The sequence below is a fragment of the Lepisosteus platostomus genome, chromosome 1 (genome assembly GCF_059453375.1).
Source record: "Lepisosteus platostomus isolate fLepPlt1 chromosome 1, fLepPlt1.hap1, whole genome shotgun sequence".
In the NCBI taxonomy this organism is placed as follows: domain Eukaryota; kingdom Metazoa; phylum Chordata; class Actinopteri; order Semionotiformes; family Lepisosteidae; genus Lepisosteus; species Lepisosteus platostomus.
The window spans coordinates 58,759,582-58,772,907 of NC_142611.1; the positions used below are offsets into that span (position 1 = coordinate 58,759,582).

At 37.9% G+C, this 13,326-nt stretch overlaps 1 protein-coding gene across 3 annotated transcripts in view; it reads right to left on the minus strand.

The window, feature by feature from the left end:
* Nucleotides 1–718: 718 nt before the first annotated feature.
* Nucleotides 719–13,326, minus strand: part of tmem154 (transmembrane protein 154) — a 28,151-nt gene continuing 15,543 nt past the window's right edge. For 2 of the 3 annotated variants that reach the window (XM_088633192.1, XM_088633189.1), the window contains 2 exons: nt 10,420–10,469; nt 719–3,087 (listed from right to left, as the gene is read on the minus strand). In XM_088633192.1, the coding sequence (XP_088489318.1) occupies nt 10,432–10,469 (38 nt within the window). In that variant the 3' untranslated portion in view covers nt 719–3,087; nt 10,420–10,431. The remainder of the gene's footprint in view (nt 3,088–10,419; nt 10,470–13,326) is intronic. The other variant, XM_088633190.1, reaches the window with a different exon arrangement.

The window sequence follows — 13,326 nt, forward strand, 5'->3', positions numbered from 1 at the left end:
TATACACAGTGCACTGTTGCTTTGCATAGTGGAAACTCATGCCAGGGTCAGTTCAGGCACATGCTAAGATGTTTAAAGTCATATCAGACAGGTAGGCGTTGTCCAATGAGATAGTTTGCTTAGTGAATAATGAGCCCTGCTGATGAATGTTGATGCAATTTCACCTATGTTGCCAAACACTGTGTTTTGTATGAAGGAATGCAGTGGTAATATGAAAGTCAACTGGCTTTGTCGAACTGTGCAAGCCAATTAAATTACTTGGGCAGCTCAAATGCATATAAAACATTTTTGCTGATGTCATTACAACTTCCGCATGTACTTGGATTTTAATGTTCTATTTCGTTTTTTTAAATCTTTACATAATACCTACAAGTGCCACATAATCAACTCACCTGTCATTGACATACAGTATGCGCAGTATAGAATTACATGTGATTTGTGCATTTGCAAACAAAGACACCATTAAAATATTTGAAAAATATAGTTCTACTTGAATAAGTCAAATCATTATATGGAAACATGGAAGAGTGAAGTAGAGGAGCTGATGGAAAATCTGCTGTAAAGGGAAAATATATCCCTACAGTGCTTGGAAAACAAAGCTACTCATTTCTCCAATACCTGTGATGAAGACAATATAGAGTGCTTAAATGTGAATTAGCACAATGAAAAAAAATCTGGAATGCAGATGTAAACATTGGAGACAAAATAGGGTCTGACATTTGTGAGAAAAATGAACCATTTATTTTTTATAAGCAACATTTTACATACAGTAAACTCAAGAGACTTGTTAAATCAGACAACAGGCGAACACTATTCGCAACAGGGACTTAAGGATATAGCAGATACAACACTGTGCATCAGATGTGCAGAGATAATACTTGGGTAGAGCGCACTCGGAGAAAACAGTTTATGCTTTGCAAATTAAATGAAAAAAAAGCACAAGTTGTAAGGCCATTTTTCAAAGTAATCCCCATGCTAGCCCCTGGATTGGCAGCATACATGCTTAAAGAGTATTGAGCCTATTTATGCTGTCATATAGTCCTTATCTGTATGCATTGCTTTTCAGACAAACTGTTCTTGTTCCTATTCCCCTGCATATGAATTCTATTAATATCCAATGATTCACTGCTCTACAGAGCATGCATTGGAAATTTGGAGCACAGATCTCTAGGTTTATTGTTCAAAGCAGCCAGAAGGCTGCAGGTCTATGGGTATTTCATACATATTAAATGAGACCAGTTGACAACAAGTAGCAGTCATTAAAAACTGCATTATTCTCCAGTACAACAAATAGTAATACAAAGGATATTTTTTGCAAATGCGTAACTTCAATATTTAACATGTCGCAACCTTATCACCATCACCCTTGACAAAGGTATCTCAAAAATCCACTAAGACAGGATATTTCTAACATTAACAAGCTCTTTTTTTTCTGTTGATCAGTTAAGAGCACTATAAGTGTATCGTGCAAGCTTCACCTAGTTTTGAAATATAATTTGTCTGACAGTTTCATGCTGTTTTTTTACAACTAAAATTACACAATATAAAAGTCTTTTAATTCAACTCACACACAGGGTCCTGTGACAGAATGGTAATATAAGAACACGAAACACAATAAAAATAATTTGATACGTACCGCCTAAAACAATTGAAATATTTCCTATCAATTTGTACATTTTAGTAAAATCATAAAGAAGGATTTCTTATAAGGAAGCTCTGAGTATGAAAGGGTCTGAAGAGTATGGGCTGGTTTAGAGATGTATAAACAGAGAATCAGTTATATGTCCAAGTCTGAGGATGACAATATTTGAGAAAATATCTCCATAAAGATAGTCAGTCATGAACAATGGAAATTATGTTTCATTAGCCAAATGGCACCTTTTACCTGAAAATAATATTTGTTTCAGGTCTTTTAGCCTATTTCAATAAATTCTAGAATAGTAACTTAAAAAAGAATGAAATTCGAGGGGACGTTTCCTGAAAAACCGGAGCAAAAATGTGCGTTTACAAAAAATATGTAGGACTTTTGAAATATTAAGATGTTGTAACATTGAGATTTCAGGATACAGCATCAAACCTTTTATTTCTTAAGAAATATGCCTCCAGCTGTACCATATAGAAACAAGAAAAAGATTTACAGCAGAAATATAGAAGACCTGGGGGGTTTTAACGGTTCGATGGTGATTTTCTTTATTTTAGTTTAGTTTCTAGTTAGATTTAGTTGTGCTCAAATGCATTTTTCATTCAATGTTTGTCTCAAATCTGCCTCTTTCTAACCCAGGCCAGCATCAGCCATGTGTTCCAATAAAGAAAACATCTCTCTGTCATGGAGTTGAATCTATAAATGTCTTCAACCCAGATTGCTACAATGGTATTTGGAATTTCCAAAACACTTAGAAGCATGATTATTGATGTTGATCCATAAATTAGGTCCTGATTCAGATTTTGTTTAATTAAATCCTGCGTCTGTAATTCAAAAACAGTTTCATTACACAATATTTCCCTTAAATCAAACTGGTAAAGGAAATAATCTGATGAAGAGTTTATAACAATTTTTAACCAAAAAAATAGTAGCATTGTGGTATCCTGCATGGTATCCTTGCAGGCTTTTAATAATACTCCCAACTGTGTCTTGTTCTACTCTGCAAACCACAAATCTCATATTATCTGTGTGAAAGAATGTTCACTGTCTAAACCTTTCCAGTTAAATCAATCAAAAACATAATTTTGCAAAACACACGTAAGCAATGGTATAGTATCTTACAATATTCTTATAATATAAATAACATTCATTTTGAACTAAATTCAATGAACAGAATGACAAATTAAGGACTTGAGAAACAATCTTACATTTTCGTCACCTTTCTACTCCCTCTGATATAGACTGGAGCTCACTCTTTTCAAAACTGTTTGAAAGGGATGAAGTACTCTTTTCTTTTGTAGAATCTGTAGACTTCAGTCATCAACAGCACCCAGATCCTAAGGAGTGATGATGTATTTTCCAGATGAACTGAGCTGTTGATTGTATGAGAGTTACAGGAAATGGTGAAGGAAACAAAGACAGCTGCCACACCTCTTCATCAATGACTGGAAAACAGACATAAAAAATATTTAGGATTCCACAAGAAAAGCTTTTCATACGTGTTCTATAGCTGGTTACACTCATCTCTGTAATGAAGGGCACAAAGCAGCTGACAATCAAAACATTTCTGCTCAATAAGCAGGTCAGGTAGGTCAGTAGTTTATAAAGTACCTGTCTTGAGAAAATTCAAAACAAGGGAATATAGAAATACCACAGTATTAGAACAATGACAATGATTTGTCTTTGATTAATTCCATTCCAAGGTTTGAAGCAGGGGAAAAAAAAATCAATGAACCTGGATAAGGTGGTTTTCAAGCGTATTGGTAGTCACAGAGAGTCATTGGTGCTTGTAAAAAAGTAATTATCTGAGTGCCACTAATATTGGTTGTGAAGTCAGTAGAGGGACTAATTCCTGATCACTGAACAGCGCCATCTGCTGTACACAGCAACCAACTTGGAAGACTTGGCAGTATCTGTGGCCAGGTTTTCTTATAGACACATCAGAGTTTAATTGCAAAGTAACTAAGAAAGCATACAGTATTATATATTGGGAGAAGCACCTTATGGGAATATTTTCTGTAGTCAAAATATACCACCCAAAGCGCTGCATACAAGTCTTAAGCTCAAAACCTCAAAACGTGAAAGTGTTCATTAAGCTGTGCCATTTCCTTGTAAAAGTATGAGCACTACAAAAGTTGCAAAGCAATATGTAAGCAACTGTCTGTTCTAACTGTGTATTAATATGGGATGGCTCAAAACAGGCATGTGTTGAAGGAGGACTTTTGAAAGTTTAATTTCTTAAACACTTAACACTCACTGTTTCTAATCCAACCAGGTCAGCATGTAGGGAAAGAGTACAAATCAATATGTTGTGTCACTGCAGCTATTGTAATCCAAGTCAGTTTCTGTATATACCAATGATTTTTCATGTCTTGCAATGAAAACATCCTAATATTACTAATTATAATAAAGGCATCCATGCAACAATCACCTTTGGAAATTCAGTTTTTCAGCAGTGTTAAAATAGTAAACAACTAGGCTTCAGACTAACTGTTTTTATGGCTCTTATCAAGTACTATAGAACCTGACAACTGTGCTTCTTTGACAGAGTCTGTGGTTTCCTTTCTTTTGCTCAAGAAAACCACACTCACAGGGACTCCTCTGTAACAACAGCAAGTTAATTTGTGACCCTGTTTGTGGGTGATGTATCTCCTGTATAAAGCTTTTCATTTGATTGCATGATGTTGTGAGAACAGCGCTGGATTCGTGGGGAAAAAGCCTTTTCAGTACAATATAACACAGCAGGGAGTTTAATTTGACCTCACTTAGACATCTGAAGTGAAAATAAAATTTAAATTGAATATAAGACAATCACAGCTGTGCCCACCTCCATTTTAATAGTAATCACTGCTGTTTCTGTGCTGGACCCAAACAACCAAAACCTCTATTCGTTGTTAAATCAGAGCAATGTATCTTTATTAGATGTATTATTAAGAAAATAATGACTTAACTGGAAGCCTCCTTTTTGAAATTAATATAATCTCCAGCTTGGTGTCTTCACCATCTGCCTCCTGTTTTAAAAGCCTGTCTAGGGTTCACGTCTGCATCTCAGATTTACTGGCATACAGAAACCTGGGAAAGATGACTGAAGAAGACATGAGCTCATACCCTGGCTAATGGACCTTGACCTCAAAACACAAATTAAAGGCCAACCCATGCTGAGCAGGGCCACACTTCCACGCATGCTTGCATAATGGCTAACAGATGCTACAGTTGTTCTACTGTTCAAACACCATGGCTGAAGAAGAGAGCTGTGGGTCATAGTTCAAAACTCACACAGCCATTCTGTCCTCTGTGAGAGCAATGACAAACAATCAGTGCAGGCAGGAGACATTAGTTCATACTGCAGTCCATTAAATCTAAGATACTTTAACACAATAAGAACTGCCAGAACTCCTACATTGTTGATGATATACCCTTTAAGATTACTTTATTTTGACTAACCTATATAGAACACAGTTAAAATTTTCCCTTGACTTAAGTGGGAAATGATTACAAGCTCTTCCTGTGTTCCATCATTGGAAAAGCGTTTGTTCCTGGTTTGGAACCCAGAGCCTATCCTGGAAAGACAGGGCACAAGGTGGGACTACAGCCTGGATGTAAAGCCAGTCCATCATAGGGACACACAGGTGGGAGGATGGAGAATACTCATGTGAATATGGAGACAACATGCAAACTTCACAATCAATCCCAAAAACTGCAAGGAAGCAGCTTTATCACAACTTTCCCTTGCAGCTCTTTACAAACAAAACTTTGTAAAACAGATACTTCACAAGTACTCCCAATTACGTTTAGTTTTTGTTAATGAATGCATTCAAAATGCTATTTTAACTGCTCCTAGTTGATTTTTGAAAATACAATGTAGTTCAGAGAAATCTACTAAAAATGTGCCTAAATGATATATATATATATCAAATGACTTATGAATCATTGGCCTACAACATTTTTCTATTTTGCCAAACAGGTATATTTAAGTAGTATGTTAACATGAAGGGAATGTATAGTGTGTCCTCAAGAGTCAACTTACAAAGCTCTTGAAAGCACCATTATACTAAGTAACCACAATAACCGGTAATTCATGTACTGTAGCATTTAGTAGCAGTAGAACAGAGAAGAACCTTCAAACTTTTAATACCTTTCAGAACTGCCAGAGAGCACTGTTTCCAGTTTTTAACAAATACAGTAATACAAATCCACAGTGTGTTTGAAAGATACATTGAGCAGCTGTGATTGTCCTCTGAATTGTTTTGGATTTGGGATTTTTTGGGGCCTTTTCATACATACACAGTGCACCAACAATTGCTTGTGGCCTGCTGTTCTGCCCTTAAAACAAGTACCTGTATCATTGCAAACATCAACATTGTATAGTTTGTGACATACATGCCCCCATCTATAATTTGTGCTACTGGAAGGAGTATGACAGCTATATATTGCAGTGACATCACTTTTCTTCTTTGAAATCCAGGTCCAAAGAGCTCTAAGGAAACAGGGCCCACTTCTAGTACTTGAACATGTGAATGTATTTTACTGAACTATCGAATCCCGGTCTCCTGTATAGGTTTATAGCAGGGGAGCTGGTGATTTGTTTACCACTATCAAATCTAGGATTACCGTATTTGAAAATTCACTCAGGAGGACACTCTGGCGATGGGGAAGGGGGGCTGCTGATGAGATGTGTACCAGCAGATAATTGTACAAGAGTTGTTAAGAATCGAAAGCCTTTGGGGAAAAAGAATAAGGGAAGAATTGTAGACATTTTAAGATATTTGAAAATTCCTCCCAGAGGGAGATATAAGGAGCAAAAAGGAGGATATGTCTGAGAAAATCCAGTCGTATGATAACCCTACCTGAACCTGTATCCTCTTTATCCCTGGCTATTTCACTTCCATATAGGAAATCTTAACACTCGGGGCAGGACAGGCAGCATGTTAAAATGATCTTGGTAGAGACTTATCAAGCCTGGCCTTAAAACAGCAAAAAGGCAGAGCTGTGAAAACTGTGAAAATGCTGTGAAAATCCCCCTGTGCTTGTTGGCATATCTAAAACGCAACGGGATCTTCAAGAAAGTCTTCATAAAATATGAAGGTAGCCTAATTAAACATATAATACAAAGATACAAGATTATTGAAATAACAATGATCCAACAGTAAATATTCCCTTATGAATATGGTTGTGAGTTTTCCTTACAGGTAGCACCCTTTCAGTACCAATGCCCTTAACTAGACATTTCCAGTAACAGTTTTTCTGTCTCTCTTCACTAGCTTATGGGAATTCAAGCTAATTATAATTATATAATTTATAATAATGATCCAGATATTTAACCAGCTGATTCTAATTACCCCCTCAATGGTGCTAAGTAAACTAGTGGTTTCCATATTATTTCACATATACCAATTCGTATTCTTTTTTTTCTGTTTTATACACCATGGAGTCTCAAAACTATTGAATTGGGAACCAGAAATCCTTTTGGTTATTTAAGGAAATCCAAGTTTTGATTATTATAGGTGTGTTATGGTAAGAAATTTTAATTCCCTTAATTGTAGTGGAGGTTTTTTTCTTAGCCCTATGTTGAAGTTTTCAAGCTGTTTTTGTACGTGTATTTTTTGTGCTCTGAATAGTTCCATATCAATGAGCTCCAGAAACTATGAACTTAAGATCAAATGAATCACCATTGTTTTAATTCACTTCATTTTTTTACACTCCTGTACTGTTGCCAATATGATCATGACGATTAGTACTAATTACTATACCTAGCAGTATAACTAACTGCAGAATTAGCACCAATGTTATGCTGTAAAATCTAAAACATAAAATGCAATTAATGGCATCTAAGGACATTCAGATTAATTATGAATTATTTATTGTGTGGGGCTTACAGTCAGATTCACTCACTGAACTCAGGAGCATTTTGGAGGAGTTTAGCAGTAAAACACAAACAGGCCTCTTCTAACAATTTAATCAAAGTTTGTTCCACATACAGTAATCTCTCGGGATTCAGGAGTGAACATCTCTGCTTGCAGTAATCAGAACATGCGCTAGGTGGCCCTGCTGAATTCCCTATTCCCTCCGGATGTGATGTCGGGCCTCTGTGAGCAGTAGGAGCAGCTTGGATATGACAGGTATTCCGCAAGCTTCTGAGCCCCTGCAACCCAGTCCCATCCTCTGCGTCGAGCCGGATAACCTTGACTTGAGCTTGTGATGAGGGTAATGGTGTGTGGGATTGGACTGCATGTTTCACTGCGCCCATCATTTTTCAGCAGGATTGAGATCTGGGGATTGCTCTGGACAGGGAAGGTGATGGAAGTCTGTCTCATCTCTGCAGTTTGCCCGCCACTGAAACAGTCCATCCATTTGATTCAATCGATCCTCATATGTCAGCTAGTGTATGTACTTCAGATATTCAAGGGAAAATATAAGCTTTAATTCCTAAGCCACCATGTATTAAATTCTTAATTCTACTGTGCGAGAACTCTGCAGGCAGCCTAGCGCTGCCAAACTTTAAATTTCATTTCTACTGCTTTGTGCTGCAATCACTGTTGGGTTTAATCCTGACACTCCTGTTTCTTGAAGAAAGCTTGTCCTCCCCATACGCGCTTCAAAGATTTAATTTAATCTAGTGTACACCTTTGACATCAAACACTACAAAAGTGTTAGCACAGCAAAATCAAAACTTATACTGGCTTTACAGTCAGGGAATTTGTAATTACAACGATTCATTTATATGAATATTAATATAAGTATGAAATACATTTTATTTTATGGGTCATTTCATGCTCACATAACCATATAAGAACAAAAACATCAGCCAGGGATTTAAAGAGACCTTTAGTACTGGGACACGCTCACTTTGATGTGCTTTTCAGGGTGTAAAAGTCAGTATTCTGGGCCATCTTGTCTCACTGAAAGTCAACAACTGCATCAGGTCTTTGTGTAATTATTTGAGATGCTTTGTTGCAGCAGTGGGTTTCTTGCCTATTATTGGTGTGTTTAGACTTCAGTTTCTTCTTTGGCATGTAAAATGAATCCTCAGCAGGATTCAAATCTTGACATTGATTATGCTTTATCTCATTATCATGTTACACAATAAAGTCCAATTGGTTTGGAAGCCTTTTCTTTTTAAAGCAAGCAGCTAAATTATTTCTTTAAATTTCAGATTTAATTCCTGATGGCAGGTAGGTAGATCCCTTTTCAGGTCTTAAAGGCCCATGGGGGAATGGGGGGCAAAGGCCACCATTTTTCTTTGACCATCCAACACTGGAAGTAGAGGTCATGTGGTCAGCATCACACTCCGGCCGGCCTATTACCCCCAGAAGAATTAACCCCCAGTACTCATGTGGGAGGCAGGCTGAGTGGACCTGGGAGCTGTCTGGAAGGAATGAGAGCAAGCTACATCACTTGCTCCTATCTGGGATTGATCCCTGGCCCTTCTAGCCAGACGTCAGAGCTACCCTTGCCGTCTGAGCTACCACGGCTCCAATTCCTGCTGCTGCCACAATTATTTAAATGACCAATAAAAATGAGTTAATCAGACCCAGAGGCAGCCACTCATACCCAGTCTATGACATTTCCTCCACCATGTCCACAGATGAGGGAGTGTTCTTTGGGGCATCTGCAGTTCCTTTCTTTCTCAACTCTTTAACCTTCCTATTGCTACATTTCAAAAGAATAATCTGGACTTTCTGCTTTGGGGGCTAATGAGAGTTTATATCTTGTTTTGTAGCCTTTAAAATTCTACTGCCTGTGCTGATGATTTTTCCATCATCATCTGCAGATGTCTTTCTTGGTTGATCCAGTCTGAGTTTAGATTTCACTGGCCCAGTTCTTTTGGAAGGTACTGCAGATTGTGTTTCGGATCCGTAATTAAACAATTTATCATATAAGATTCGCAATGCCACAGAAAACATGACATACCCTTTCTCCTATGTTCTCTAATCATGTGCTCCTTAAATGAAATAATCCTTTCTCTTTTTCACATTGACAAAGCGAGGGTATACACATCCTAGCAGATATTTTATGATAAACATGGTATTTGAAATCGGAATGCATAAATACTTCATGGCTCTGCTTTATTTCTGCTTATGTCTCCTATAGTGTGTTTATGGCGCCCCCTGGAGGGCGAACCTGTCTACGCACCCAATACATATTCTACTGCATAAAACAGTGACAAAACGAAGGGATTGATTTTCTTTTGCTTATAATTTTCTATTAAAGACTTTACATTAGCTGCTTTTACTATTCGGAACAGGGACATGCAGATGAAGCGATGTCCTGTGGCAACACCTGAGATAACATAAATTCTGCTTTTTAAAATCCTAATCATCAAATGACCCACCTAAGTTTCCTTCACAGAGAACACCTGACTCCTTGTAGACGATATTGTATGAAGCTAGTTCTTAGTCCCTTGAGAACACTCTGTTCAGCCGAAGTTGTGGGCTCCTTTTTCATCTGCTTTCTGAGTGTCTAGATATGGTTAAGTTTTCTATGTACATCTTATTCTTTGACCATTATTCTAAATAGTAACAGTGTTCTCACTTGGCACTATACAATTAACTGCAGTTCTGGCCTATAAGTGCAAATAAATAAATCTGCTTGGTTGGTCTCATCACACCTAAAAAGATGTTGGCGCTGCATTGGAATCGAATTTGATCAGGTAAAATGAGTTAACCCTTGTTCCCAAAAGAGAGCTTTCACCAGAACCACCTTTATGTGTTCCTAAAAGCCTTATTTCACTTTTCTGCATTAAAGACGTTATGAGAGAGTCAGTGATGCATTCCCACCTGAAAGCCAGGTTACGTCTCCTTTCCCGGCTCTAACACTTCACCTCCAGCTGTAACGAGAAGATTGAAACGTTTGCTTTGTCACTTGAGGGGGGAATGTGCAGTTAAGGGTGAGATTACACAGATATTGAAAAAGATATACAACATACAACAAATAACTCTACTACATACTGCATATACCGTACCTGAGGGCATTTCCAAGTGTGCGGTTTAACCATTTCTACCTAATAATTGCACTTGTTTACCATGTCCGGTTAAATTCAGTCTGATTATATCATTTACATTGTATTGAGAGGATAGTTTTCTCACTGCTTGGTTTTCCCTGCTACAATATGCCTGATGGAGAGGCGTTAGGGATAAGGCAGTGGTTAGGTCTCTAGACTCCTGACGGGAGTCTCAGGTGAGTGTACTGCTTGAGCCTTGAGCCAGGTACAATATCCAGACTGCTCAAGTAAACCCAGCAACATAAATGGTTCTGGTTGAGGGTTTAAATCCCAGGTGCAGCACTAATGATGCCCCCTTGAGGGAGGTATTTCAGCCCGATTGCTCCAGTAAAAATGTCTTGCTGTATAAATGGTTACTTCTCGCCACATCAAAGTTAATGAGAATTTTTTAACAACTGACAAATCTAGTTAAATAAAGGAACCTATGAAACAAAAACCGTAAGGAATCATTCTTGGTATTGCTGATTATACAGAGAGGGAGGCCATGCATCAGTAATAACATGAAAGAAAGCGACAAATTAGGCAACGGAGCCCTCTGCTGATACAAAAATGTACCGCAGAGACCCCGAGCTTGAGTTACAATTGTTATTAGAATTCTATTCCTTTTAAATCCAGTACATAGCAAAAACATGGCAGATGCGTTTGATAACTAAAATGCACTTTAGAAAGAGTCCAAAGAGCAACAAGAATGATCCCTGATCAAAGATGATTGTCTGATTCGGACCTAAATTTCTAGAACAGAGGAGATTGAGAGGAGATTTGATCAAGGTACATAAAATTATACAGGGTTAAAGATAAGTTCAACCCTGGGGATTGTTTTACACAACAGAAAGAAGGATGTGGGGTCACAACTGGAAATCTTGTGGAACTGGCTTCCTAGCGAAGTGATTGAGTTGCCTAAACTCTGGTCACTTTTAAGAAGGAGCTGGACAAAATTTTAGATTCACTCGCCTACCAAACTACCAAACGAGGAAAAGTGCTCCCTGTCATTTGCAAACCTTTCTTATGTTCTTATATTATCCAAGAGCAACATTCAAATTGCTGTATTAAATATAGCTCTACGTATCTGTAAATAAGATACATCTGAAGCATCTGAAAAGTTAGAACATCAAACCAAATGATCTCACTGGTACTTTGAAGAAGGAAAACGATCATATTACAAGAGGGGAGCTGCTTCAGCGTTCGTGCACAATGGACTCAAGACTAGCAGAATGTGGGTTTAAATCCCAGGTGTGGCTCAAGTCAGGTATTTCAAACTGTTTGCTCCGGGAAAAATATTTTGCTTTTCACATGGGTACTCCCCAGCGTGACACCTGAAGAAGGCTCAACAGGCGAAACATTGTTTCTTCTGTTTTTCCGTGTGGATTTAACCTTTGCAGTATCATATTATTCCAGTCAGCTATCAGACGACAGTGATGTAAATAACAGTTACAGAAACCGAGGTATGACGCATTTTCTGCCTGTCACAAACCTACACCACAATCATAAATGCATCTATCTGTGCTTATATGATCTGAATACTTTTACAACGGCAGTTCTGACAAACTTGCTAGTTAACAAATTGGCTTCTTTAGCAATCTGGAGCTTAAACTGATCAAATTTCCCAAGTCATCCGTTCTGAAATATCTTCATTTAGTTACTGTAATGATTAGTAGTTAATATAGTTATTTTTATTCTCGTTTGAAACCTTTCTTATGGTTGCACACGATACCTCCTCCAGACATTAGCTGCCTCCAATCGATTAAAGCAATGATGGAACAGATCTTACACAGTAACCTCTGGTACATGCCTATTTTTATACAAGCTTGTTTCTGACGATTGAAGCTCTTCCTGCTCCAGGAAGGATTCGAGCATAGTAGTTCTCGTCTTTGGTTTTCTTTTCGTGTCCTAAGACCGAGTTAAATCGCGCATAGCTCCGCCAGGCTAAAAACCTCATACTTTGCTAAAGTAGGGTTTTGTACAATCTAGATTTCAGAGTGAGTTGTTGAGCGACGTCTGTAACTGGTCCAGCGCACAAAGCCCTGTTATATTAGCAGTACAATATTCAGTAATTCTCGCTTTTGTTGCAGTCTTTAACCAGTTTGTCATTTGCCTCCCAGTGAATTTTGTAAACACACCGTCTTTGCAAAATGTGGGATCCAACAGAAACACCTGAGGTGACCACTGTGTCGTTCATATTTGTCTCAACGTAGTCGACGGAGCCAGCTTGAACTGTACAGAGCTAGAGTCGGTGCTAGCAAGCTCAACAGGATGAAATATCTGCAGCACCTAATGCTACTGTTCAGAAGTTACAAAACAATAAAATGCCCTGAGTTTCCTCATGTTACAAAGAAAGTCACTTCGATGATCTATTAGTTTTAAGTAGACTATACTGAATAAGTGAAACATTTATGTAATTTTTAAAATAACTTCTTGTTAAAATACGTGATTTATTATGGGATACTATGAACAAATAGTATCTCCTCTCACGTAACTCAAAACGAGACCGCACAGGGTCGCTATTTCTGTCTGACAGCGAGAGTAATGGCCAGATACCGAAGGTGCTCAGCTAGCGTTGTATCGCAGACTACCGATAGCACGTTGAAACTATGGAAGCTTATTAGCGCCACAGAGGAACAAAATACCTCGTTTATACAGGTACGAGAAACGTATCTCGTTTATACGAGAAAATGATTGCGTTTAA